The sequence below is a fragment of the Cheilinus undulatus genome, linkage group 1 (genome assembly GCF_018320785.1).
Source record: "Cheilinus undulatus linkage group 1, ASM1832078v1, whole genome shotgun sequence".
Taxonomy (NCBI): domain Eukaryota; kingdom Metazoa; phylum Chordata; class Actinopteri; order Labriformes; family Labridae; genus Cheilinus; species Cheilinus undulatus.
The window spans coordinates 24,849,452-24,874,094 of record NC_054865.1 but is presented as its reverse complement, the minus strand read 5'-3'; the positions used below and the strand labels follow the sequence as shown (position 1 = coordinate 24,874,094).

The window sequence follows — 24,643 nt, the reverse complement described above, 5'->3', positions numbered from 1 at the left end:
CAGACCTCCGCCATAAGCCCTATCTCCCAATAATAAAGAATCATTTAAAAAATTCCTGGATCCAGATGGTGATCTGGATCACTCCCAAAATCGAATCACTTCTTCCGTATGCCATTCCTTACATTTCCTGAAAATTTCATCAAAATCTGTCCATGACTTTTTGAGTCATGTTGCTAACAAACTAACAAACCCTACCGATCACATAAGTCTAGTCATACAGTCTAGAATAATATTATCCATTATTATTTTCTAAGATCTTTTGGGGGTCATTTCTTTGTCTGATAGGACAGCTGAAGAGAGACAGGAAACATGGGGAAAGAGAATGGGGAAAGACATACACCAAACAGGTGCTGTCGACCTCAGTGGGTAAGGCAGGCGCCCATATGCAGGGGCAATAGTCCTCGATGCACTGGTCACAGGATCAATTCCCGGTCTTGGCGCATGTTTGGTGCATCTCTTTTCCCACATTTGCTCTCTCTCTTCAGCTGTCCTATCAAATAAAGGCAGAAATGCCCAAAAAATAATCTGAAAAAAAAAAGACATGCATCAAACAGCAAAGAGACAGGGAACTGATCCGAAAAACCAGTGTGTTGAGGACTGTAGCCTCTACTTATGGATGCTTACTCTACCCACTTAGCTACACTAGAACCAAGTTAAGAATCATATAAATATAAACCTTTAGTTCATAAAGTTTAAAAGTGATTTTTAATGTGTGGCTTAATAAAACAGTTCAGTGATAAGAACAAAGTTTATGTATTTTTCCTCAGCTGTATCATTTGCCTTATGCCATGTGCTAAGTATCTACCTTGGTCTTGATGATGAATGTTCTGTAACCTCCGATGGCGATCTGCTTCTTCATGACACTGAAGCTGTTAAACCTGCAGACCAGCAGTCCTGCACTGTGCAGCCTCAGGGTGAAGTCCACATCGTGACATGTGAAGCGGTTCTGGTCATACTGTACGTTCTGACTGCGGTCGACATTGAGGAGGAGGAAGTCATGAAGGTGACCTCTTGAGAATGGCTCTCTCTTTGGATTTTCTGGATCAAAAATAAGGCATATTCAATTTTAGGATATAAATAGTAAGAGGCTGTTACTGATATTTCTAGGAAAATATATCTTAGAACATTTGAGTTCTGTTGTGAAAGGCTGATCTTTTCAAAATATGTGCTATTTTCTGACATGACTCTAACCTGTGGGTCCCCGGCTGCTCCACTTCCTGATCCCACAGAGTCCGTAGTGTGCCAGGTCTGGACAGGCCTCCATGTGCTGAAGGACCTGCTTTAGTGACACAGCATGTTCCACTGCACCACTAATGACACAAAGTAATTAAAAATAATTTCAAAGATTTTTAAGTTTTAACAGAAAACAATAGCTTTGTTGTCTATTACAGTTACCTGTAAAACATCTCTATTTACCTTTGTGCGTCGAGATCCACAGCGTTCCACATAACGCAGGAGTCATCGGCTACTATGATGAAAGGCCAGACATCACCTGCTGGGGCTCCGCCCTCCAAACGCCGACTGCGCTCCAGCTCCAAGTTGTGATATGAGAGCTCCTTTATTAGGAAGTGAGCAGCACCTGAAACAGGAAGTGAATCAGTGCTATAGTAATTCAAAGTTGAACATCACATTTCAGTAATTGCTTTATTTGCCTGCATTAAACATCTACAAAATTATAAAATCCGCACTTATCTAACAGCATCTCTGCATACCTATTCCAGCTCCATTGAAGACAGTGGGCAACACCAGCATGATGTGATTAGGCCAGTATTTCTTATACACAGCCATCTCATATTCTTTGACCACCAGAATATGCAGGTGTGATGCTCCGTCCATAGCATGGTACAAGTTAAAAAGACCATGCTCATGACGACCAGTGGTCGGGGTGAAGATTGGGCTCTTGATGCAATCTGGGCTCTGGGAAAGTAGCAAAAAATTGGATTTTAAGTTTATAGGAGGAAAAATGTGTCAAAAACAGAGAGTTAAGCAGTGTACCACCAAACAAAAAATGAAAAGTAAGGAATCTGCTGTCAAAATGCATTAAATATTTATTTCTTTAAATTATACAATCAGTATTAACCTCTGCTGCAATCATAATGTCTTATAAGTTGATGATATCTGAATACAGAGTCTGTGCTGTGGGTTTTGGACATATTTTGATCTCTAAATATACAGTGTTTACTAAGTAACTGAAGAGGAGACCAAATGTTTTCTGGTTAAATTTGATGAACAGAGGACGTTCAAGTGCTCCAACTAATTTACAGTATATCTTCAAACACATGCTTGCACACACTTAAAAAAAAACCCCACTGAACTGAGGTTATCCAGGGGGAAATTTTAAGACATAGCCTAACCTGTAGCACCACCTAATGGACCATAAGCATACTGCCCCACCATGTGTATAACTTATAAGACAATGTCTTGAGGTACGTGCATGCAATTATAGACGATGTACTATATCACAGACTGATCAAGCTTCCAAAGGAAAAGATTCAGAACCTCTACTGACCCTCATAAACACAGACTGTATAATAACTAACAGCCTGATAGTACGCATGTCTTCCCTACCTTTCAAATGGTGGAAATGGGTGGGCTGATTATGACAACTGCTATAACTTCACAAAAACAAAAGTCAAACATTCACACAGGTTTTCCTCCAGAATAAGGGAAAAGGGTGAAAACTTCCATTCCTCTTTTGGGATGCCCTTTGAGGTGGTGTGCATAGAAGTAGGTATACTCTTAATTTATTGCATTAAAGGTGAAATAATTACCTGAATTCACTTAATGACAACATTTATAAAGCCTCCTTCATGAGAATGACAGGTGTCATGTCATGGGAATGACAAGTGTCATGTCAGTCATATGCATAACTCTTCAAATAAAGTGTTACCAAAACAAGAAAAGAGCTTCCTTTGAACTGTCTAAAAAGCTATTTTCCCCTTCTTTATCAAATAACTAACATTAACTAACATATCATTTTCCCATGCACAAAGAAGTGTAACACTACACAAATTTTCCCCAAGGCATTCAGAGTGATTCTTTCACACAAACAACCTCTGCACTCCAATAACAGGATTTAGTCCTGCAGTGTTATCATTTTTAACTCGTGTGAAAAGGGAAAAGGCTTACATTTACAAATACATGGTTAAGATTTCAGCAAAGAGGGACTTACCCAGTCCGAGGTGAGAGGCAGTCTCATGCTCTCCAGCTGGCCTCCTGGTTGGCTGAAGCTGAAGTAATGCTCTTTAGACTTTGGGATGATGAAGTAAAGCTGTATCTCTTCTCCGAGCAGTAGATGGGTGAATGTGAAGGCATGCAGTGTTGACTCATACATCTGAATGTATGATCGGAAAGAATACACAACATGAGCATTAACATTTGTGTTTTAATAGTGTGTGTGTCATTTATCTTTGTGGTGTTTGTTGTGTTCTGCTGACCTGGTATCTGGGGTTGAAGCCCAGGTACTGATGACACTGTTCACAGTGGTGGTAGGTATTGTAGGCTGCATATTTAGACAACTTGATCCTGGATGTTCGCCTTCGAAGGTACACATCCTCCTGGCGCAATGGGTTTCCTTGAAAACACAATATGCGCATGTACAGTGCTTAACAAACTTATAAGACCACCCTAACCCTAACCAAAGTAATGTTTATGCCACAGCTGCCCTAAATTAACAGCATTGGTAATTACCAAAATCATTTTTTATGTTTCTGCAATGGTTAATACACCAATATGTAGAAGCTCTTTAACCCAAATGATATTTTTAATGCTAGAATATAATTATTATTGTTATCTATGAATTTTAAAAGTCACTGATTTACAAAAAAACTGAAAAAATAGTAAAGCACATTAATATTTCTTGATTAATATGTCAAATTATTATTTACTTGCATTCCTGAACAGAAAAATTCGTTTTAGTAGTTGAATGTTATGCTTGATTGATTTCTGACTTCTCAGAGAAGCCCAGTGAGCCGGCTCAAATTTGAAATCCCTCATTCCTGTTCAAAATGGTAAAACGTGGAGAGCTCACTGAAAATGAAAGAGTCCGCATTAAAGCACTTCATGATGCTGTTGGGTCTTTGAGACGAATATGACAGGTGGTCTAACAAATTTGTTAAGCACTGTATGTGTCATGACAACATCATGTTTTACAGCTTACCTGTCAGAGTTTGTTTTCCTAAACAGCCAAAATTAAGATGAATTGTGTTCAAATACAGATAAGTTTGTATGTTAACATCTTGATCATACGTGTGGATGCCTACCTTCAGTACCAGGTTTATACTCAGGGCAATAGACGGAGCTGATGTCGTCATATTTGGGGTCATGGATGGTGTAGTCAAAAGGAATCATCTTCATGATGTCTGGGTTGGGCCAGCGAGCACTGGGTGGGTGGTACTGGACTCCCTCTGCCTGGGTACCTAAAAACGCAACACATTCAAATATGTATGCATTGATGGACAATTGATGCATTGATGGCTATAATTGATGAACAATGATGGAAAAATTCTTAATCTGTACATATCGCACTAAAATAACTGGTACAACCATATTGTGTTGCCAATTGAAATCAATTTAAAAGCAGAAAAGGTGCAGGAAAACAGTAGAAAATTATAGGTCCCCTACTGTTTTCCTGAACCTTTTCTGCTTTTAAATTCCAGCAATCAGCTACACCCAGTCATCATGATTTCTATCATATTGGAGTGATTTGGTGAATGTTACTTTGAGTATACTCACTGTAGTTGATGTCTTCTTCATCGTAGATATCCACCTCCATCAGCCTGATCAGCATCCGAGATAAAATACCCAAGAAGTGCAGGTATGCTCCTGTCTTACCCACCTGAAAGTGGGGACAACAAAAGCAGAAACATGTAAATATACAGCTAAGAATGAGCTTCAGTCTGAATCAAGAAAGACAATAGGAGAGAGGGCACCTGTGGGGGTCCACTGAGCAGCAGTCTGCGAGGGTGAAAGTTGTCACTCCTTCCTTCAGTGCGATTGCTGCAGTCCATGTGGTAGGAGCGTGGGACGGTCCACTGGCGGTAGTACAGTGACTGTTCAGTGCATGTCATCATCTTACTCAGCAAAGGCCTGCAGATAAGAGAAAATTAAACTGACTGATTCAGACACTGATCCACAACTGCCACACAAATTTGTAAAGAGTGACACTGTTAGTATATGATAAGTCAGCTTTGTATCAGTGCTATTATTCTTTAAGTTTGATGTGCCAAAAAACATGTGTCAGTTTTACCTAAAGCTGCTGGCCCATGCTACAGACATGTGTGGCAGGAACGTTGTGCATCGTGGAAGTCCGCTGCTGTCACTGGCTGTGATGACATCATAGAGGGCACGAGGGAGGAGCACAGAAGGCGGTCGACTCACTCCGCGAGCCCAGGAGCAGCTCAAATGAGGAGAGGAGGCTCGGGGGGACAAGGACCCAGATGAGGTGGATTTTGAGTGTTGGCGTCGAGACTGTGCAGGGGGAAGCAGCTGTGGTTGAGGATGAGGTATTTGCATCTGGGAGAGGGACTGGTGCTGTAAAGCTGTTTGGGAGTTATGTTGGGGAAATGTTTGAGATAATGACTGATTTTGACTCTGGAATTGGGGCTGAGGCTGGGGATGGGAGTAACTCTGCACATGAGATTGGGTTTGGTGGTGTAGCGCAGGAGGAGGATACAGAAAAGACTGAGATGGTGGCTGTGGTTGAAACTGAGTCTGTGATGGTGAGGGAGATTTTATAGTTTCATTGGTGCCTTTCTGAACATTTGGAGAGGTGGTGCTTTGCGCAGGAAAGGGATCTGAAGCTCCACTGTCTGGGCCAGACCGAAGCTGCTGACTGGATGATAGAGGGGAGTCTTCTGAATAAAGAATGAGGGAGAATTAAAATCATTATTTAGTGGAAATATCTATTTAGACAGCAATACTAATTATTTCACAAAATTTTATAGCTCATACAACTGTTTGGGTGTGTACTATCTCACCATTCTCCTGCCCCTCCTCCTCCTCATTGTCAGTACTGCTGAGTTTCTCAGCATCGCTCTCCAGCTGGTCACTTCCTGGTCCAGGGTTGTGTGGGGGTCGTGACTCTGCTTTCACAAGATAAGCAGCCAGGCCTAGTTCTTGTTCCAGAGTGGTTCTCTGGAGGTAGGAGCAGCTAATCACCCTAAGATCACAGTACTTCACTGATCTGTAAACACAAAAAAAACCATACTGTTAACTTTAAAGATAGCATGCATTTAAGTTTTCGCTGCTTCTGAGAGAAATCAAAATAATAACAAGGATCTAGGAGAGATCAGAGCCCAAGTGGTTCCCATGTCACTAAACTTTTGTACTTCTGCATAGTACCCCTAAGAGTGTTTCTTTATATTGGCTGGCTCCCACATTTTACAGTCAGTGCTTACAAATAAACAATTAAGTCAACTATGGTTATGGATCGATTACATCTTTTAATTGGACTGTTGTCCTTGTAGTAGTATAATGGCATTGGAGGAAATATAATTTAATGATAAGCTTAAAGTAAGTCTTTATCTGCAACACATTTACACCATTCAGCCTCAACCTCAAAAACCAGAGTGAGAACAGCAGTGCATGTGCGCTTAGACCAGTGTGGGTCTGATTGAGATAACCATACAAGACTTTAATGACTCCCAATTCTGTGATCTAGGTGTGTCAGACCCACTTAAAGAAATTTGGCTAGGTGTGATTTCAGTCAACTTCAATGTTTAACTATATCTTAATAACTAGGTTTAACACTATGGTAGTTTGTGTTGTGTTTTATGTGAGTATATGTATGTGAATGTTAACTATACTAGTAAGCTTTTAACCAGTGATCGGTACATAAAGCCACAGACAGCATTAAGACTTTCTTTCAAATTGTGCCAAAAAGAGTTGAAAAGTTGAATGGGGTTTCAATCTGAGGAAAAACAGTGACATCTGGTGGCATACTAAAATAACAGCAGCTGTTTAACAGAGGGACAGAAGCATTGGCACAGCATCTCGCTGTTTCAATCTCAAACTTCTACAATAAAAGCCGTATAATGCAGTCTGTCCCTTCTTTGAATTCAATACAAACATGTAACCATTAACAGAGCTATTTACAATTGAATACAGTGATCATTAAGATAAATCTGTTTGTTGATAGCTGGATTCGATCCTACCTCATGAAAGAAAAGTCCACATAGACCAAAGAGTCATATCCAGTGATCCATAGAACTGCCTGCCATGTCTAGAGATGTGGTATGTTCAATTAGCATAAATTGACCTTGTGCCAAGAGATTCATTCATTTTTCTATGGCTAGCATTCGTAGGATAAGAGTGGTACTTTGATTCATTTAAATGATTGGCACACAATTAGATCTTGCTTGTGAACAGCGGCTTGTGTTTATTTATTTCTTCAATTTATTTATATCTGTCTAGAAAAGTGTTTCACCACAGTGCTGGGCTTTATTGTTTCATTTTCTGGCTGACTTTTTCTCCAGCCTTGGAAAAAATGATCTTACCTTCTCATAATAGTAAAATCATGTCATAATGGTCCAACTCCACAGAATGCTGTTTTTGCATTACTTAATAACTACTGTGTCAAATGCCACTGAGGTATTGCATAGAGGCACCAGAACTTTTAAGTAGCGCTTTATGAAGGTGACATCAATACACGGAACAAGGAGAATAAATACATGGATCATTAGACCGAGAAAAGCTTTGGGGCTTTGGTGTCATTTGCCCAAAACTACTTTTAACCCCAGGTAATCTTCTGTCACTATGTTATACACAATAACATTTTCTTGAGTCTTTTACAAACTGCGTGACATTTTTCGCCTGTTTCTACCTCTGATACTGGTATTGTAAAAAAGACCAATGTTTGTACCTGGGCAGGGATTCTCCCAGTGGCTCAGCTCCTGACAAAATCAGTATACAGGGAAGGGCCTCCAGCTCCAGGTAGGTCCGAGGAACCCATTCAGCATCCTGGATCTTTAGCCATGTCTGCAGAATACGAACAAAAACACAAGCTCAGGAAGCAGTTTTTCTCAAAGACTGTACACAAAATTGAATTCAGTATGTTGGTTTCAGAGATGAAATTTATGCAGGAATGCCATAAACCTGCATTCTTTCTAGAAGCTAGCAGGAGGAGACAACCCTGGTGGCAAAAAAAGAAATGGGAATGCAAGAAAACTGACAAGAATTAGTTGAATTATTACCTAAAAAGACTAAAAAAAAGTCTGTGGTCTTCGTTCCTAGGGTTAAGTCTTCTTTAATACAACAGTGTAAATTTTTATCACTAATGACCAAATAAAAGTGAAACTGGTGGCGTCTATTTTAGTTTATTTCAGTACAAAGCTAGCTGTAGTTGATGCTGTACAGCTACTGCTCAGGAGCCCATAACCACTCTGTCTTAGAAATGTTGTCACTTCTGGCTCAAAATACAAAAAAAAAAAAAAAAAAACAACCAAAAAAAAAAAAAAAAAAAGAGAAGGCATCAGCAAAATACTAAACTCAAGGCCCAAAAACAGACATAAGCCTATTAACCTACTCTTATAACTGCCTACATATCGTTCATAAAAAGTTTTTGCTTTGTTTATCTTGGATTTTATACTAGAATAAACTACTACCACACTACCTTGATCTGATCGATGAAGGTCTGTCCAATAGACAGAGCCTGGTTTGGATTCCCCATGATGATTTCAAAACTCCCCTCCAGACCCAGCTGCCTCCTAACTCTGGAGAGCCGTCTGTGGGCCCAGGCTGCCAGAGCCAGAGAGGGGATTCGCAGCAGGACCATGTGACCATGGTGAGCAGGACATTGCTGGGCAGCCGTGAGCAGTGATTGTACAATCTCCAGGGTCTCCACAGATGTGTGTTTGTGGAGGTTATGGGAGCTGCTGATTCGGCCTGATGCAGCCATCAGAGCTACGCAGTAGTGTTGGATCAAAACTGTAGTCCGGATCACAGCGCTGTGCAGCTTTGGGAACCTAGGATAGAGAGAATCTTGCTCTCATTTTCTAGGGGGGTTTTAAAAAGTGCAAACTTGCTTTTGTGTGTTTGAATTACCTCTCTTCCAGAGCAGACACCATGCTTTCAAAGGATGAATCACAACGCATTAGAGGCAGGCTGCTCCCTGAACGTGTTGACTCTAAAAGCTCTGACACGCCAAAGTACCTCGTCCTCTCATGGTACAGGTCCACATCCTAAACACACAATGATTCAAGGGTAAAATGCATATCAGTGCCATGTCTAAATCTCCAGCTGTGTGCCAGCTGTGTGAGTTTTTTCCTTACATTACTGAACGCAGAAGGCCAGTGGATCTCGTTGTAAGGGCTGATGCGTGTATACTGTGTCTGCAGGGTGAAGGGAAAGGAGGTGACATGGAGAATAAGGATGTTTGGAGCATCTCGGACCTGTCTGGAGTTTAACAGCTGGTCAACCAGACCCAAACTGCCCTCAGAGCTGCTGCAGGATGCACTGAATGCATAGAAAGGTAAAGACAGACACCAAAGAAAGATTTAACACAGCTAAAGTCTTTGTCAAAGTCTGCAGTATCACTTCATTTTATTGTTTTGTATCCAGTTCTAATTTTCTCTCTTTTACACACCTGTTAATGTCCCGGTGGGCATGGTCGTGGACTAGGATGTAAAGTGTGTAGGAGTTTCTGTGTGCTTCCTGAATCAAGCTGTCTATCCGTACTTGAGCGCTCTGGTCCATCTTCACCACATAACGCTCAGCCTCCTGCTGGGACAAACACTCCTGGTCTAAACCACCAAGCTCTTGAAGGACACCTAAGTTGCACAAACAGAGGTTGAAAGTTGTATAGTCTTAAAGGAAAAAAGGAAAATTTTATGTGCACAATTTTTTTTCACAGAAAATAATGGATTAAAAGCAATTACTGACAAGAAAAGAATCATGTTACTTACCAGAGCTCCAGAGGTGGAGAACAGTCTGCTGAAACGTGACCTCAGAGGGCGGGACCAGGATGAGGAAACTGACCCTGTCAAATGAGCCTAGGTCCAGGTTCTGAGTGCTGGAGTCTGCTATTGCACAAACATGGGACAACAGCTTTCTGGCCACTGCCAGCTGGATGGGCCGAACCTCACGCCAATCTACGGAGTATTCTACACACAGAGAAACAAAAGTTCACATCACTAATCTCATTATTGCAATGAACCTTGAGTAAACTGTATCAATCAGCTGGGAAAAGGATGATGGAATACTTCCAGGTTTATCTCTAAATTTTGAAGTTCAATGGAAAATTAATTGGTTCAAATAGATTGAGCAACTGTAAATATTAAACAAAGCAAAAGTAAAGATATGGAGTGTGAATGGGATGTAATGTACTGATGTAGAAAAGGGAAACCTAACAGTATATTTACATAATGGAATAAAGTCAATTAATTGTGTTCATTCATCTAAAAAATAACTTTTAAAAATACTAGTCGGTAAATTTTTTAAAGTCAAACTAAAAGTTCTAGCTTGTGCAGTTGGGGGTGAATATATTTTGGCAAATTAGTTTTTAATTTTCAATTTAAGTTTTCAATTGTGCTGCTTCTCCTATCAGTTTTCATAACTGACATTAATCTCAGACAGGTTTGGTCATTAGTTTGCCAGGTGAGCCTAATTAAAGGAAAACTACTTAAGGAGGTTGTTCCACATTATTAAGGAAGCAACAGGTTTCATGCAATAAGGGGAAAAAGAAAAGTCTTTCTGCAGATGAAAAGCATGAATTAGTGCAGTATCTTGCAAAAGGTATGAAAACACTGGATATAACACAAAAACCTAAAAGAGATTGTTGTACTGTGAAAAGTATAAGGAAAATTTCTGTAATAAGGTAAATTTATCATATAAAGAGAACAGCTGTGAAAAATCAACCGATAAGTAGCAAACAGGTATTTGAAGCTGCTCGTTCCGGTGCCTCTGGAATCCCAAGAGCCTCTCAAGGAAGGATCCTCCAAAGGCTTGCTGATGTGCATAAATCTGTATTTCAGCCACCCTTAACCAATACCCACAAGGAGAAACGATTTCAGTGGGCTCAGAAATATATGAAAACTAATTTTCAAACAGTTTAATTCACTGATGAGTGCCGTGCTACTGAATTGTCCAGATGGATGGAGTTCTGGGTGGTTGGTGGATAGTCACCATGTCCCAACAAGACCACAACATCAGCAGTGAGGTGGTGGATTTATGTTTTGGGCTTGAATCATAAGAAGTGAGTCAGTAGGCCCCTTTAAGGTGCCTGAAGGTGTGAAAATGACTTCATCAAAATATGTGGTGTTCCTAATTGCACATTTCAAAAAGAAGAACTGTGTCTTCTGGAGTAAAATCATTTCCATGCAGGACAACACACCATCCCATTCTGCAAAAAAAAATTCCACTGAGGCATTCACTGCTATAGGGACAAGGAGGAGAAATCATGGTGTGGCCACCATCATCCCCTGACCTCAACTGTACTGAGAACCTGCGGAGCATTCTTGAAAAGAATCTCCTTGAGGGTGGGCAGAGGACAGTTTCCCTCAAGACAGCAGCTCTGGGAGGCTATTCTGGCATCCTCAAAGGTAGAAATTATAAATGTACTTACAAGTTCAATGGATGAGAGAGTTGTTAAGGTGATATAAAAGAAGGGCTCCTATGTTAAAATGTAACTTGATTTGTAAAGATGTTTCTGATTGAAAAAACTATGATTTGAGTAAATTTAGTTCTTGATGCAAAAGATTTCTGTTTTCAGTCCTTTAGAAACTATCACATAATAACTTTTGCATGATAATTTGAAACACTACATTTCGAGTTATTTTGCAAAATAACTCGTCATTGTAATTATTTGTAAATTTGTCAAAGAAAATCCAGATTACATATAATTGTTTAGGAATGAAAAATCCTATTGACTCCCAATTATGTTGACTTTGGGAAAAATAATAGCAATAAATATAATTCCAATCTCTGTCTCACCTGAACAGGTGTCTTTTGGACTTGGTGCACCCTCCTTATTGCTTGGTGAGTCTTTTGAACCTTGTGTTTGTAAATCTTTTGGACTCTGTGCATCTTTGGGACTGTGCCTGGGTTTTAGACTTCTGTCCTCAGTTGACTCATGACTACTCGACATGGGAGATGGCTCGTTGCTGTCCACAGTGGCACTGTCTAGTAGGTGGTTCATATCACCGTCTGAAAAATAGAAAAGATGCATCTTACGATGAAAAATCATGATAAAAATAAACATTAACATCATGTAATATGCATGAAAAAGAAGGCAGACAGACCTTGTCCAAGGCAGTTGCAGTAGGTGATGAGTTCCTGGGCCACACCAGTGGAGAGCTGGTGGTTTATTTCTTTTAGTCCCTCACTGGGAGAGTACATGCTCTCTGCCAAAGCCCGACATTGGTGTTTACCTGCAACAGCATTGCAAAACCACAAAAACAAAACATTTGTATATGCTTTTAGGTTAATCTTTGGACAACGCTATAGAAACGCAAAATAAATACAAATACAAAAGCCAACTCCCACCTGTAACTACCACACAGGACTGTGTTTCCTGTCCAGGTGCAGTGACAATAACGACAACATAGTTAGTGTTTTCAAGTCGTCCTTCCATTAACTTGCAGAATGTTTGCTGGATGCCTTGAGCCAAAGATCCTATCTGCTCCCCTATAACCACCACGCCCTCTCCACAAGACGATGCAGCCAGCTGGGCCAGCCAGGGAAGCTGGCTGGGGCTCAGAGGTTGCTGGCCCTGGGGAGGTAAGGAGAGATGCTGTGGGAGGCCAGGCAGGGTGGATGGGGTCTGGCATCAGGGCAGAAATAAGAGAAGCATTTTTAATGTACTCATGGTGTATGTATTTAATTTGTTGACACAATAGAGGGCCTTAAAATTGATGATTATTATGCAAATTGTTAAGATTTTGTCCAAAGAATAATTATTTTTCTTACCCCAAAGTAGAAAAATACAACACTACTTTGACTCACCTCTATGCCATAGTGTCTCCCTTGGGTAGCAGCTGTTTGAGGCTGCTGGTACTGTCTGATCTCGCTAAGGTGTGACTCCCTCCATGACCTCATGAATATCTGCTCCAAGTCCTCAATGAGGGGCACCTGGTCTGGACCTAGGATAAGTATAATGACAAACAAAGCACAATGTGTGATTAGGAAGAAAATAAATAATATCAAAAACTTTTAAAAAAGTAATGTCAGGAAACTTAAGCTTGCTGTAACTTCTTGTTTACCTCTTCTGCCTCCTAGTGGTGATGATAGGGCATAACAAATATATTTTAGAAAAGATTTGGCTCTGACCTAGCTGAACAAGGTAGTAGACCGTGAGAAGAATCTGCATCTCAGTGGACAAAGGCTGAATGGGTGATGGTCCGTAGTGCTGGTAGACTCTGGGGAGAGTCTGGGAGCTCAGATAACAGCTCTGGAGCAATGAACTGATGAGCACTTCACTGACATTGCCAGTCAGCTGGGGGAGAGGGCCATGACCTGTGAGGTGCACAGAAACAAGGATGAACAAGAAGAAGTGGCTGAGGTTACTTTTGGACATTTTTAGCATGAATAGTCAGGGTAGCTGCCCTTCTCCATTCCAAGAATAATGAGGTAATTTAATAAAAATTATGCTAAAAGAATGGGGAGGCTCCCCTGAACATAATTTGACTGATGGATATGAAGTAAGAAATGACAGAGAAAGGAGACGGCCCCAGTGATGGCTGGATGGCAAAGTTACTCAACACTTTCTGAATCATGTGGAGAAAAATGATATTGAGTCAAATGTAGCCTTTGCAACCAAAAACACAAGACATCTTTGTCTAAATCTTTGAGCCTCTGATCTACTGTTTTTAACAGAGGAAAAGTTATGATTAAATCATAACATATTTTTAACATGATGCGCTAATCACAGCTTTATTTGTGGGATGGCAACATCCATCATCCATTTACAATGCCGCTTATCCCATTCAGACTCACAGGGAGGAAGATACCAGGCTTTTTAAAACTGTATTGAATTTAACTTAATCTTATTTTATGATTTTATTGGAGACAGGTGTTAAACAATATAGCGAATTTCAAAAACAATGCAGCTTTTTTTTCAACCAACACTTGACTTTTGTTATGCAAAGATTTAGAACTGGGATTTATTTTAGTATCAAATGATCTCCAGATAACTTTTACAATTGAAAGGTTAATCTTTTGGCTTATACATTGAAAAACAAACTGGGAAAAACACTATAGGTTCTGAAAGGTCAAAATGATAGCTTCCAATTGTTTCTTCTGTAGAGCTCTAACGATAATGTTAATATTGTGGTAGTGTTGTGACAGAGGCGTCTCAATACCAACTTGGACATGTTAAAGTTTCTACAACAGGACTTCAGGGCAAAAAGTGTAGTTTATGTCTCCCTCACTGGCTTGACCTAACAGCCTGAAAATGGTGATGCTACTAGTAGCGAGGGCGAACTAAGTGAGAAAGTTTAGTGATTGTGGATGCTTCTGTGACTTTTAAATCTGACGTGTGGAAGCATTTTAGTTAACAGGTGTCAAGAAATGAGAAACGAGAAAGATGACGGACAAACCAAAAACAGTATGCTGACACTGCCAGACTGCAGTGACACACTTGATGGGGAATCTGAGTAACAATAAGGAGCAACTTGGCAAATCATCACCCTGAAAAGATTTGTTAAGATGCCAGGAGCAGAGTCTGGCCAGGTCAAAAGACTCACAATCAAAAGACCTACAGCTATTTTCAGTGTTGGACACTGAAGCTTTTAGAAGGTTAATAACACTGGAGCCAAAATATATGTATTTAAAGCCGAATGCACACCTGCGGCCAGCACACGGTACGTTACATCCCTATTCTTTTGTCATACCAGCTGTGTTTACTGGAAAGCTCTTCATCTACTACAATGGCAAAAGAGCCAAATACTGGCTTTTTATTTTTTTTTATAAATGTCACTAAAAGCATATAAAAGGATTTGGTAAATCACTTTCTTTGACTTATATTCATGTAGCTTTGACATATCTAGTTTGTTTTAGCTATCATATAGAAGCCATTTCTTGTAAAACTGATAGGAAAATGAAGTACTAAAGATTCCAAGCTGAGAGGAAAAGACACAAAAGTTGAGGTGATGACTAAGAGGTGTGAATGAAAACAGGAGAATTAAAGTAAACACATCAAATATAGAAAGGGTTTAGGATAAAATAAGTAATAAGGGAATGTGGATGACTTGATGGGTGATTCATAAAGGTGAAATGGTGGGGAGGAGGTGGTGAAAGGTAGGCAGACAGGCTGAGAAACAGCCTGAGGTGTTGGCTGACCTCTAACCTGAAAGGAACAACAAGCTAAATGACCATCTGCTGTGTTGTTACTGAAAACTTTACCTGTTCACCTGCTTGAGAAAGGGTTTAAAAATACTACTCAGCCCTGTCATCATAATGAATCAACTTGGGAAACTTTGCAGCTGCTGTTGTCTCCTACTGGTTGCAGATATTGTGGTACATGCATGTGTGTTAAAAGTTACATATTTTACCCCTTTAAAATAAGTTTATATTGTTCTCAGATGTCTCCAAAACATGCATGTGAAGTTTGTTGCTGAAAAAAACACTCCAATATTGAGTTTTTGCATGTCTAAAACGCCCCTCTGTTTTCAGCCCAGCTCAGAACAAGCTGTTTCTGTGTTTATGGCTTTAAATGTTGATGAGCTGTCTGACTCCACCACGCTCAGGAAATGAATGTGGCACTCCTGATCCCCCTCTCAGCTGGATCAGGAGAGGAGGAAGGGGCATTCCTCCAAGTGGGGAGAGCCAACTGAACTTGGGGGCGGTGCTAACTCACCACATGACATCATGAAGGGAAAATCTGCTTGTTTCAGCACACATTTTCTGAAAGGTGGAGAAAGAGAGGGCGGAGGGAATGGATTTTTCTGATTCTTGGGGGATTGTGGACAGACCAGGGGCACATGTTTTTGCTAGAAAAGCCTAAAAAGTGTATTTTGCATAATATGTGACCCTTAAAGTGTATTTAATCACACCAAATAACAATACAAATATGGATCTGACCTTTAAATATGACAGGTTGCAGTCTGCAGGTTTGTAGCAGCTGATCAGGGATCATGACAGACAGCTCTGGGGGAGAAATTGGGGTTAAGGACCCCTGCGGTGAACTAAGTGGGGCAGCAATCTCTGCAGAAAGCACAGAACACATTAGCATTGAAAAATAAGCACAGAAACTCTTCAAGGAAGTCAGTTCTTTTGTGTTAACACATGACACTGGATTAATGCCTCTGACTTATTCCCTTCTTTGTACCTGGTCTGGCTCCATTAGGTAGGACAGAGGTCGGGGGTATTGCTGGTAAGGTGGATGAAGATGGCGGTGTCTTCACAGCACTCTCTGGCTGACTGTTGGCAGATGACTCAGGTGACCAGCCTTTGTGCCTCTTTTTTGGGGGACCAGCATTTGTAGGTGGACCTGCGGAATAGAAAATAAGATCACACTGCAAATAAAACTAAAGGTTCAAGCTTTTTAAGGCCAAAATTTAATGTTCAACCAGCAACAAGGATACTTGTTCTCAAACATACTGGTCAGTTACTAGGCCACTTATTCATGACTTTTTGCCTGCTTTTCCCTTGCTTAGTGAGTCTAAAATGTGCTATGCATGCACAAAAGCTGATTTTTACTGTTGAATTTTTAACGAATACTTTTAAGGACTGATGTTCTGTGTCTTCTCTTATTGTAATCCAAAAAAGCAACATAAGTACAGGACATGTTTGAGGAGGAGCTTGTATCAATACAGTGATGGAAAAACAGCTGTATTTTAGTCATGCATTAACCCAACTTTTCCTCTTCCCCTAAATATTCTGTTTAAATGCACTCATTGGGAGCCACATAAAAGGTCTACTTGTGAAAAGAGCCATGAAATAAACAACATCAACAGGAAGGAAGCTTTTCATTCTGTGAGAGGGGAGGAAAAAAAGATGAGACAGAGAGAGAGAATTTTACAACCCTGGTAAATAAAGGTGACAGACAGAGGAAGAGGGACGGAGAGAGACAGTAAGACAAAGGAACCTCCCCACAACCCACAATGCAGCTGGCTGACTGCTGCAGCAGGGGTGTAATCACACACACAAACACACACACTGAGGGCTGCTGTTGGTAGGAGTTTCCTCTTTCAGAGGTGTGAAAACATCACAGGGAGGGGCTTATCAACAATACCCACAAACTGAACACATTTAGAAGTCAGATAGTGGCCTCTAAAAAATTCATTTGACAAGCTACAAGCATAGATATAACAACCTTGCAAAGCAGATGAATATGACAGATCCCATGTCTGTCATCAGGTTGATCTATCTAGCAAAACTCCCATCTAAAACAACTACACCAGGTTTGAGAATGTATGTACCAATCACCATCACCTAAGGAGAACAAGACAATATCTACAGGAAGGGTTTAGTTGTACTGCAAGTTGGTAAACAATGGCTGTCACTGGTGAAGTCATTAGCTCCAATGTACGTAGCTATGGCAGCGGTTTTATCAGAACCAGACAACATTTTCTAATGAGAAGAGAAAAGAGCTGCAATGAAGACTTTTTATGGTGGAGAAGGTGTCCAGTCACCATCTGAGATATTTTTAAAAGATTCTGTCCTTTACAAACACTGACTATAGGCAGATGGATGTGAAATATATCACATGTAATAGCTATGTGAAACAGCCAATGAGGCATGGGAGGTTAGTGATATAACACAGTCCTATATATATAAGGTGTAAATAAAATCCCATTATTTTCAGAAATTCCACTATAGGACAATTCATATGTACATGCACAAAACTCTATTTCTAGGGTTGAGCTGCAAGTGTGATCCACCAAATTTTTCAACTTGACTTTATCTGAAAATTTCCTTCCAGCCCCCTTTGTAAAACGTGAAGTGAGGGTGAGCCAGTGAGGTTGATGACTTTTAAATCCTGTAACCAACCTGCAGCTGTGGTGTACATAATGTTATTTCTTCATACTCTACTGATACCCAGTGTTCTTTCCAGCCACTTGTTGGTAGTACAGATTTCATTATACATAACATTGATATCAAGGCAAAAACACGTCATCAAAGCGTCAAAATCCAAGAGGCAAGCTCACGTCAAATAGGGCACAATTTCTAATTTTCTGTAATCAGATTAAAATGAAATTATTCTTGTTTTTCTCTCAGGGCAGGGATGTGGGTCAAAATGAAGTTGCAGTACTTCACATTGCTGTTGTATTCCAAAACTATTTCTTTATTTTATTTTTCTAACTATTTTACCTTAAACACAAGCTTCAACATGTTATTTAACATAAAAACTGCAGTCATTAATATCTGAGTTTAATAAATCAATAAATAATAAATGGTAAAAAGGAAAAAAATAATCTCAAGACAGGTTTAACTTCAAGTACTGCATTATCTGGGTGCCAGTTGAGCTCAGTGGGTAGAGCGGGCACCCAGGTACAGTGGCTGTAATCCCCAATGCACTGTTTGTGGGATTGATTCCTAGTCTTGGTGATTTGGTGCATGTCTTCCCCCCACTCTCTCTCCATGTTTTCTGTTTCTCTTCAGCTATCATAACACCATCAGGGCAAAAAGGGCAAAAAAGTACACAACACTGTCCAAATACTGAGAGGATAACAGATCTGAAGTCACCAGTGTGCACCATGTTTACCTGTTGCTGAAGGCCTCCCAGGCCCTGACTGGTTTAAAGGTGGCTGTGTGGTGGAGGAAGGAACAGCATGGTTGCCATTTGTCAGTGAGGAGGGGACATCAGCTATTTGTGGAGGAGCAGTTGTGTCCACATGTGGTCCTGCTGTTTTATACATAGGAAAAAAATCAACATTCTATTACAAAATTTGACTTTCATTTAAACATTGCTGCACCATATGTGCCAAGCTGTATAACAATAAAAGTTGACTGTGATCAATTTTGGAAAAAAAAAAAATCATAACAGAGACATCAGAAACAGCAGAGACTTCAGAGTGATACACAATGAGAGCAAAGTCAGCATCTTTATCACTGATATTTCATTCTTAACTGTGTTTATGATTCTGTGTGTTTTGGTGAGTTACCTGAGTAGCCACTTGTTGTGTGTGATGGGAGAGCCAGAGCGATGTTTGGCGGCTGCTCATCCGATGTCACGTGACCTTCCGACAGGCTGACCCCAATCCGTCTTATCCTGCACTCTGAAGCACAAGACAAAAGAAATCTATTGTACACAGAAACTTTACAGTAGCTGGTTTATTGTGATATATTTTCTCTTTTCTCTTCCCTGTATTTGTGTGTTGTGAGAGCTCTGAAATAAGGGTGGGCATTTCATGAAATCAATTTACTGACTTACCATCTGAGTAAATACTGTAGTAGAATTGGTTTAGTAAAGATATTTGAAAAACTCAATAAAGCTCAGTGCTTCCTACACATTAACAATGATTACTATGTGATTCCTCATGTTCAAAATGAAGCTTTATATCTCAGTGTTTTAACATTTTTACTGTGGCTTCTTGCTGCTAATATTCTTCTTCTCATGCATAAAAGATGATAATTGTGATACACTACCTCATCAATAACAAGCCTTTTCACATGCAGCACACTTGCTTTAGTTATGGAATATCAAGTGAAACATTTCCAAAGGAGAGTGATTTTATTTAAGTGTGATAATACAACACATGGCTGATAAATTCAGTCACAAAATTACATGAGGCAGAGCAGGATGGCCATGCATCAAGTTAAGTGTCTTTCTATGTGAAAAACACCAAATCTTAGTAATTCATTCTTGTCTGCTTGGATTTGTTTAAGGGTTAACAGTGCATAAAATGCCCCAAAAAATAGAAAAAAAATCAGAAAAATGATTAGAAGTGCAACAGTGACAAGGTGACTATATTTCACTACATAAACACAAATGCATAAAATAAGAATTTAAAACAGAAAAAAGAACAGAATGAAGTCAAATGAAATGACTCCAAAACAGTCAGTATCTGATTTCAATGTAGATGGCTTTCAGTATCTAGTAGACACAGATGGAGAAAAGCCTTTTTCCATTGCTGCATGGCAAAAAACATTCCAAGGACTTTAACTAGCGAGGAAGTTGTTTTTCCAAATATCAAAACATTTTCACACTTCTAAAAAGAATATCCACAGAGATCCCCCGAGAGGCATCATACAGGTTTACCAATAGCTCTGATTTTGTTTACATTAAAATTTGAGGATTTTACCCAAATATTGGGCCTAAGAAATGAAGAACAAAGAGAAACATCAGGCTAGAGTAAGGCTGAGCCCAGCATCCATGTCTTTATCTACATGTTTCCCCCTGTGACATCATCTCACAGTTATTCAGTTAGATGTATTAATCAGTGGTAGAATTCTACATCCTTGTATTGTCACTGGTCATCTGTCTTAGAGACTTCCCTACCTGTCTATCTGGTCAGACCTGTTCACAACCTGCTTTACAGTCAGTACAACTACAAGACGTACTGTGTAAATTCTGATTACATTTTTATTCTTTAACAATGAACACAACAAGAACAATTAAGCCTTTATATTTCAAAAAAGGGGCAATGAGACCAGGGAAGTAGAGAATGATTAACATGATCCACACCTGCATTCATGTATGAAACCAGTGCTCTCTGCGTTAATCAGATCAGTCTTTTGAAAGTGGTATGCTTTTGTCATTTGCAGCCCCTATTTGTGAGATAACGCAATTCCCAAGAGCAGTAACACACACATACCAATAAAATTAATAACAACACTGCACTTATGAATACATTTCTTACCGTGTCCCCTCCAGAAGATGGGAGCTCCTTTGACAAGAAGGCCCTGGTTGTTTCTGTATAGATGATACTTCAAGTGCTTTTGTTTCTTTGGCTGTGTGCTGAGCTTCAGGTTTATGTGGTTGGAGAACTCTGTGAAGTAACGAAAGCCTTTCTCTCCACAGCCTATACAATTCCCAGAGAAACCTGGACATGGCATATAAAGAAGACATTAGATAGATCATGCTAATTTTCTCCTACAGTCTCATCTGTAACATTCTCTAATAATAATAACACAAATGTAGCTTTAATAAGGAGATCTGAAAGGGATGGATTTGCAACTTCTCTCCATCTATTGTCTCGATGCTGCTCATCCTTAATGCACATAAATAAGAAAAACTTCCTGGTGCAATTCTTGGAAAAGAGTTGTGACAGTTGATTTCTTTTGGTAAATAGTTTGATTGTTTTTCACTTTTCAACAAATGCTGATAATGTTTCCTGTGCTTCTCTTCTGTGTGCCTCACCTAGCAGTGCATTGTGGCCTCTTTCATCTGGCAGGAAGCGGCGGTCTACAGCGCAGACCAGTAGGGTCTCTGGGAGAGAGGGGGATTTCACCCCAACCAGCATGAACCCAGCAGGAACATCAAAGGGGTCTGATGCGAGCGAGGACAGACGCAGATCCCTGCCTGACTGACAGAACCCTGTGGGGAGGAAACAGACAGGATAAACAAAATACATTATTCTATAATAAAGCCTCTACTCTTTAATAAAACAGCCTCAAGACTTAGAAAAATGCCCATTCCTGTGTTTTCTATTCTTGCTGGTCATGTTACTTTCTGCTCCTTAAAGCCTGATATTGCCAGGTAGTTTCAAGCTGCTAAATGGTGAACATGGCTAGGTTAGTGAATAGTAGTTATGCCCAACTTTTCACAACGCACTGTCAAATATAAAGAGTGCACAGAGATTTCATATTTCACATTTCCCCTTGTTTGTGTACCAACCATCTGTAGTGCAGCATCCCTCAGGTGGGGGCTTCATCTGATAGGGTATAGGAGGACTGTTCGAATCTGACCCATCTTCATCATCCTCATCATCATTCTCTGTACGACCTGTTGAAGACATATAACAAAACTGTGGGTAAAAGTGACAGGCAGATATGACAGAGAAGTCAGAACTCTTTAGTTGTACTCTTTCTCCTTTGTATCCATGTAACCCACCATCATGGGCCAGCGGTGGCTCCGTCTCCAGATACAGCTGTGAGAAGACGGGTCTAGGCACTACTGTGTTGGACCTCAGAGACGCCTCGATGGAGTTATGGAGAACCTCCTCAAAGCGTGTGTTCCGCAGCTGGCCCGCATAGGAGTTCCCCATTGGTGTCCTGCAGAAGTACAACGATCATTTGTTGATAACGCAAAGGATACTTTCACACTGACCCTAAATTGTTGTTTCTTTGTTTTAACATATTAAAATGTGTGATCTGATTGTGTGATCTAACATGAAACTACTGCTAGATTTGGTTGAAAAAAAAAGAAAACTTAAGTTATAATAACAAGCTCCTTGAAAACACTCTACTTATGCATTAATAAAGGGTAGACTGATTATCGACCTGGTCGATTATTGATGCTGATATTTGGCATTTTGCTGATTATCGGTATTGGCGTTTTATACTTGAATAATCAGCCAAAATCTATTAGAATTAAAAGGTGTGCTACTTTTGCTTCACTGCAAGGTGTGCCTTCTGGTTTTGCTTTCACTCCTTAGTCTCACCTTATGTCCTGCCCACAACATAACCTGGCTGGCTTGAGGTAACTCAACTAACAGCCAATCAGCACTGAGGCCTGGGTGGCACTGACACAGGGAGTGTAAAGCATCCCTTCCTGTTTCCTGCTGCTACAGTGTTGCTCTGTTCTGTTTCTCTTGTTAAAAGAGCTAGTGCTAAATTGTTCATTTTCCTTTTTAACATACAGTTTTACTACCGTCATATTAAAACCATTTTGTGTGTAATGACAAATGCACATGGGTTCCAAACATTGATCACATGCACTACTAATAATCTGTATCAATACCAGCCCTGAGAAGCCAACATCGGTCGACCCTTTTTTTTATTAGTTTCAATGTGTTCCGATACTTATCTGGAAATAATTTCTGTCTTGCTGATTATTTCTTCATACATATGGCATTGCAAAACACTTAAAAAGTAATTCAAGAGATTAAAAAAGGACAGGGGTATGATGCTTCCTGATTGCTGTGTTAATACTAGGCTGACAACATCCACTGCCTTGTCTTTGGGACCAAATTTCATCTCCAGCTGGATATCATTGAAGTTAAAATAATGGCATGAAATAACACGCCCAGCACTCCACAGTTTGTTGCTTGACTATCCCCTACCAAAACTACTGGACAATTTGCTCGTGTGGCATTGCTGATATGGCTAACCAATATTTGAAATCTGCAGAGAGCCGTATGGTCTTGTTTACTCTGCTTTTGGCCAGACATGCTGTCTTGCTCAAGTGGAAGGATGCTGCCCCACTCATGCTTGGCAATTGGCTTCAACTCATGATGTCCTGTCTTAATCTGGTGATGCTATGTCTTTCAATCAGTGGTTCAGAGGAAAAATCCCCCTAGTCTACTCTAATTTTAATAATATCCAAAATCATTGGCTTGGTTTGACCCTCAGCACATTTAGCATCACCTGGCTCTGTGGAGGTTATTAAGCCACTGGTTATTTCTAGTCATGAGCCTTGTAAAATTTTCAGGAAGCAGGGATGGGGGCTAGGTTGGAGGGAAAGGCTGTTGTACTATATCAGACATCACTGTTACAGCCACAGGACACTATATGTCTTTATTATTTTGCACTATATTGCACTCTTTGTTTGCTCTACTCTGGTTCTGATTTTCTTACATTTTTCCTTTGTATTTATCTTTTAAAAACTCAACAAAATACCTGAACAAAACTGCTTGTTTAAACTTACTGGAAGTCTGTGAGAATAGATGTGCCATAAAAAACGCCAAGCGTTAACCAAACACACTCAAAATCACATACACACCAATAAACACAACCACTTTTATGTATTCATCATCATGCACAGACTCTGAAATCCAGAAACCCACAAAAAAAAAAAAAAAAAAAAAAAAAAAACCCACACACACACAGAAGTAATGAGTGGATGGCACTGGTCCAGACAGCATGCCATTAAATCAGCTGCACTGACAGAGTCAGGGCACCCTGACCTAGACTCTCTTCCCTGTCTCTGTTTTTCTACTTTCCCTCTCTGAACATTTCTCTCTGGTTTACTCTCTGGCTCGTCTCCTACATCTGCTCTCCAACAGATGAGAAAAACTCCCAGAAAGAAATAATTCTTTGCAGATACTTTTTCAAAATGTGCAGTGCACTGAATCATGTTTTTGTGGATGTCAGTTTACATAACACCATAAATATATACCTATTAAAACAGCATTTATTCAAGTGTTCATGTTATGTTTGCACAAATAACATTATTTATTTTTTTGTTAGTTTAATTAGATAGAAAAACTGAAACATCCTCCTTTCCAAATTAGAGTAATTGCTGCATCTAAAAGCCACAATAAGTAGATCTTTTTCACTAAGAATTCTACATTCTACAATAATACTACAATAAAGGAACATTCCTCTGTAATATACACTTTAGGTTGAATATGTTATTTCAAATATGTCCAAAACTTTCAAAACCACAGAAATTGTGACATTTTAAAGCTGTAACTGTCAATGTTCTGGCTCAGCAGCTGACTTGACATATATGATATGTTTATCACTGATGTGGAAACTCTGGATATCATGAAAAAGACTGCTACATAAAGAAGCATGAACTACAACTGTAAGCTGCTGTTCTGATGTTTTGATGCTACGTCACCAAAGCGACCTTGTAACAAACCCCATCCTTCCCACATCC

The 24,643-nt window shown here is 39.9% G+C and overlaps 1 protein-coding gene across 1 annotated transcript in view; it reads right to left on the bottom strand.

The window, feature by feature from the left end:
• The window catches only part of greb1 (growth regulating estrogen receptor binding 1), a 32,618-nt gene that overhangs the window by 1,312 nt on the left and 6,663 nt on the right, over positions 1–24,643 (bottom strand). Inside the window, exons 2-31 of the mRNA XM_041790014.1 lie at positions 21,932–22,092; positions 21,716–21,823; positions 21,239–21,415; positions 20,739–20,921; positions 19,041–19,154; positions 18,641–18,781; positions 16,262–16,423; positions 16,015–16,137; positions 13,264–13,449; positions 12,940–13,076; positions 12,481–12,757; positions 12,237–12,365; positions 11,929–12,141; positions 9,903–10,100; positions 9,584–9,767; positions 9,270–9,453; positions 9,043–9,179; positions 8,612–8,963; positions 7,862–7,977; positions 5,979–6,184; positions 5,249–5,855; positions 4,932–5,088; positions 4,735–4,837; positions 4,263–4,418; positions 3,438–3,574; positions 3,173–3,334; positions 1,713–1,917; positions 1,417–1,579; positions 1,192–1,310; positions 806–1,038 (exon numbers count right to left, since the gene is read on the bottom strand). Of these exons, the coding sequence (XP_041645948.1) occupies positions 806–1,038; positions 1,192–1,310; positions 1,417–1,579; positions 1,713–1,917; positions 3,173–3,334; positions 3,438–3,574; positions 4,263–4,418; positions 4,735–4,837; positions 4,932–5,088; positions 5,249–5,855; positions 5,979–6,184; positions 7,862–7,977; positions 8,612–8,963; positions 9,043–9,179; positions 9,270–9,453; positions 9,584–9,767; positions 9,903–10,100; positions 11,929–12,141; positions 12,237–12,365; positions 12,481–12,757; positions 12,940–13,076; positions 13,264–13,449; positions 16,015–16,137; positions 16,262–16,423; positions 18,641–18,781; positions 19,041–19,154; positions 20,739–20,921; positions 21,239–21,415; positions 21,716–21,823; positions 21,932–22,085 (5,523 nt within the window). The 5' untranslated portion in view covers positions 22,086–22,092. The remainder of the gene's footprint in view (positions 1–805; positions 1,039–1,191; positions 1,311–1,416; positions 1,580–1,712; positions 1,918–3,172; positions 3,335–3,437; positions 3,575–4,262; positions 4,419–4,734; positions 4,838–4,931; positions 5,089–5,248; positions 5,856–5,978; positions 6,185–7,861; positions 7,978–8,611; positions 8,964–9,042; positions 9,180–9,269; positions 9,454–9,583; positions 9,768–9,902; positions 10,101–11,928; positions 12,142–12,236; positions 12,366–12,480; positions 12,758–12,939; positions 13,077–13,263; positions 13,450–16,014; positions 16,138–16,261; positions 16,424–18,640; positions 18,782–19,040; positions 19,155–20,738; positions 20,922–21,238; positions 21,416–21,715; positions 21,824–21,931; positions 22,093–24,643) is intronic.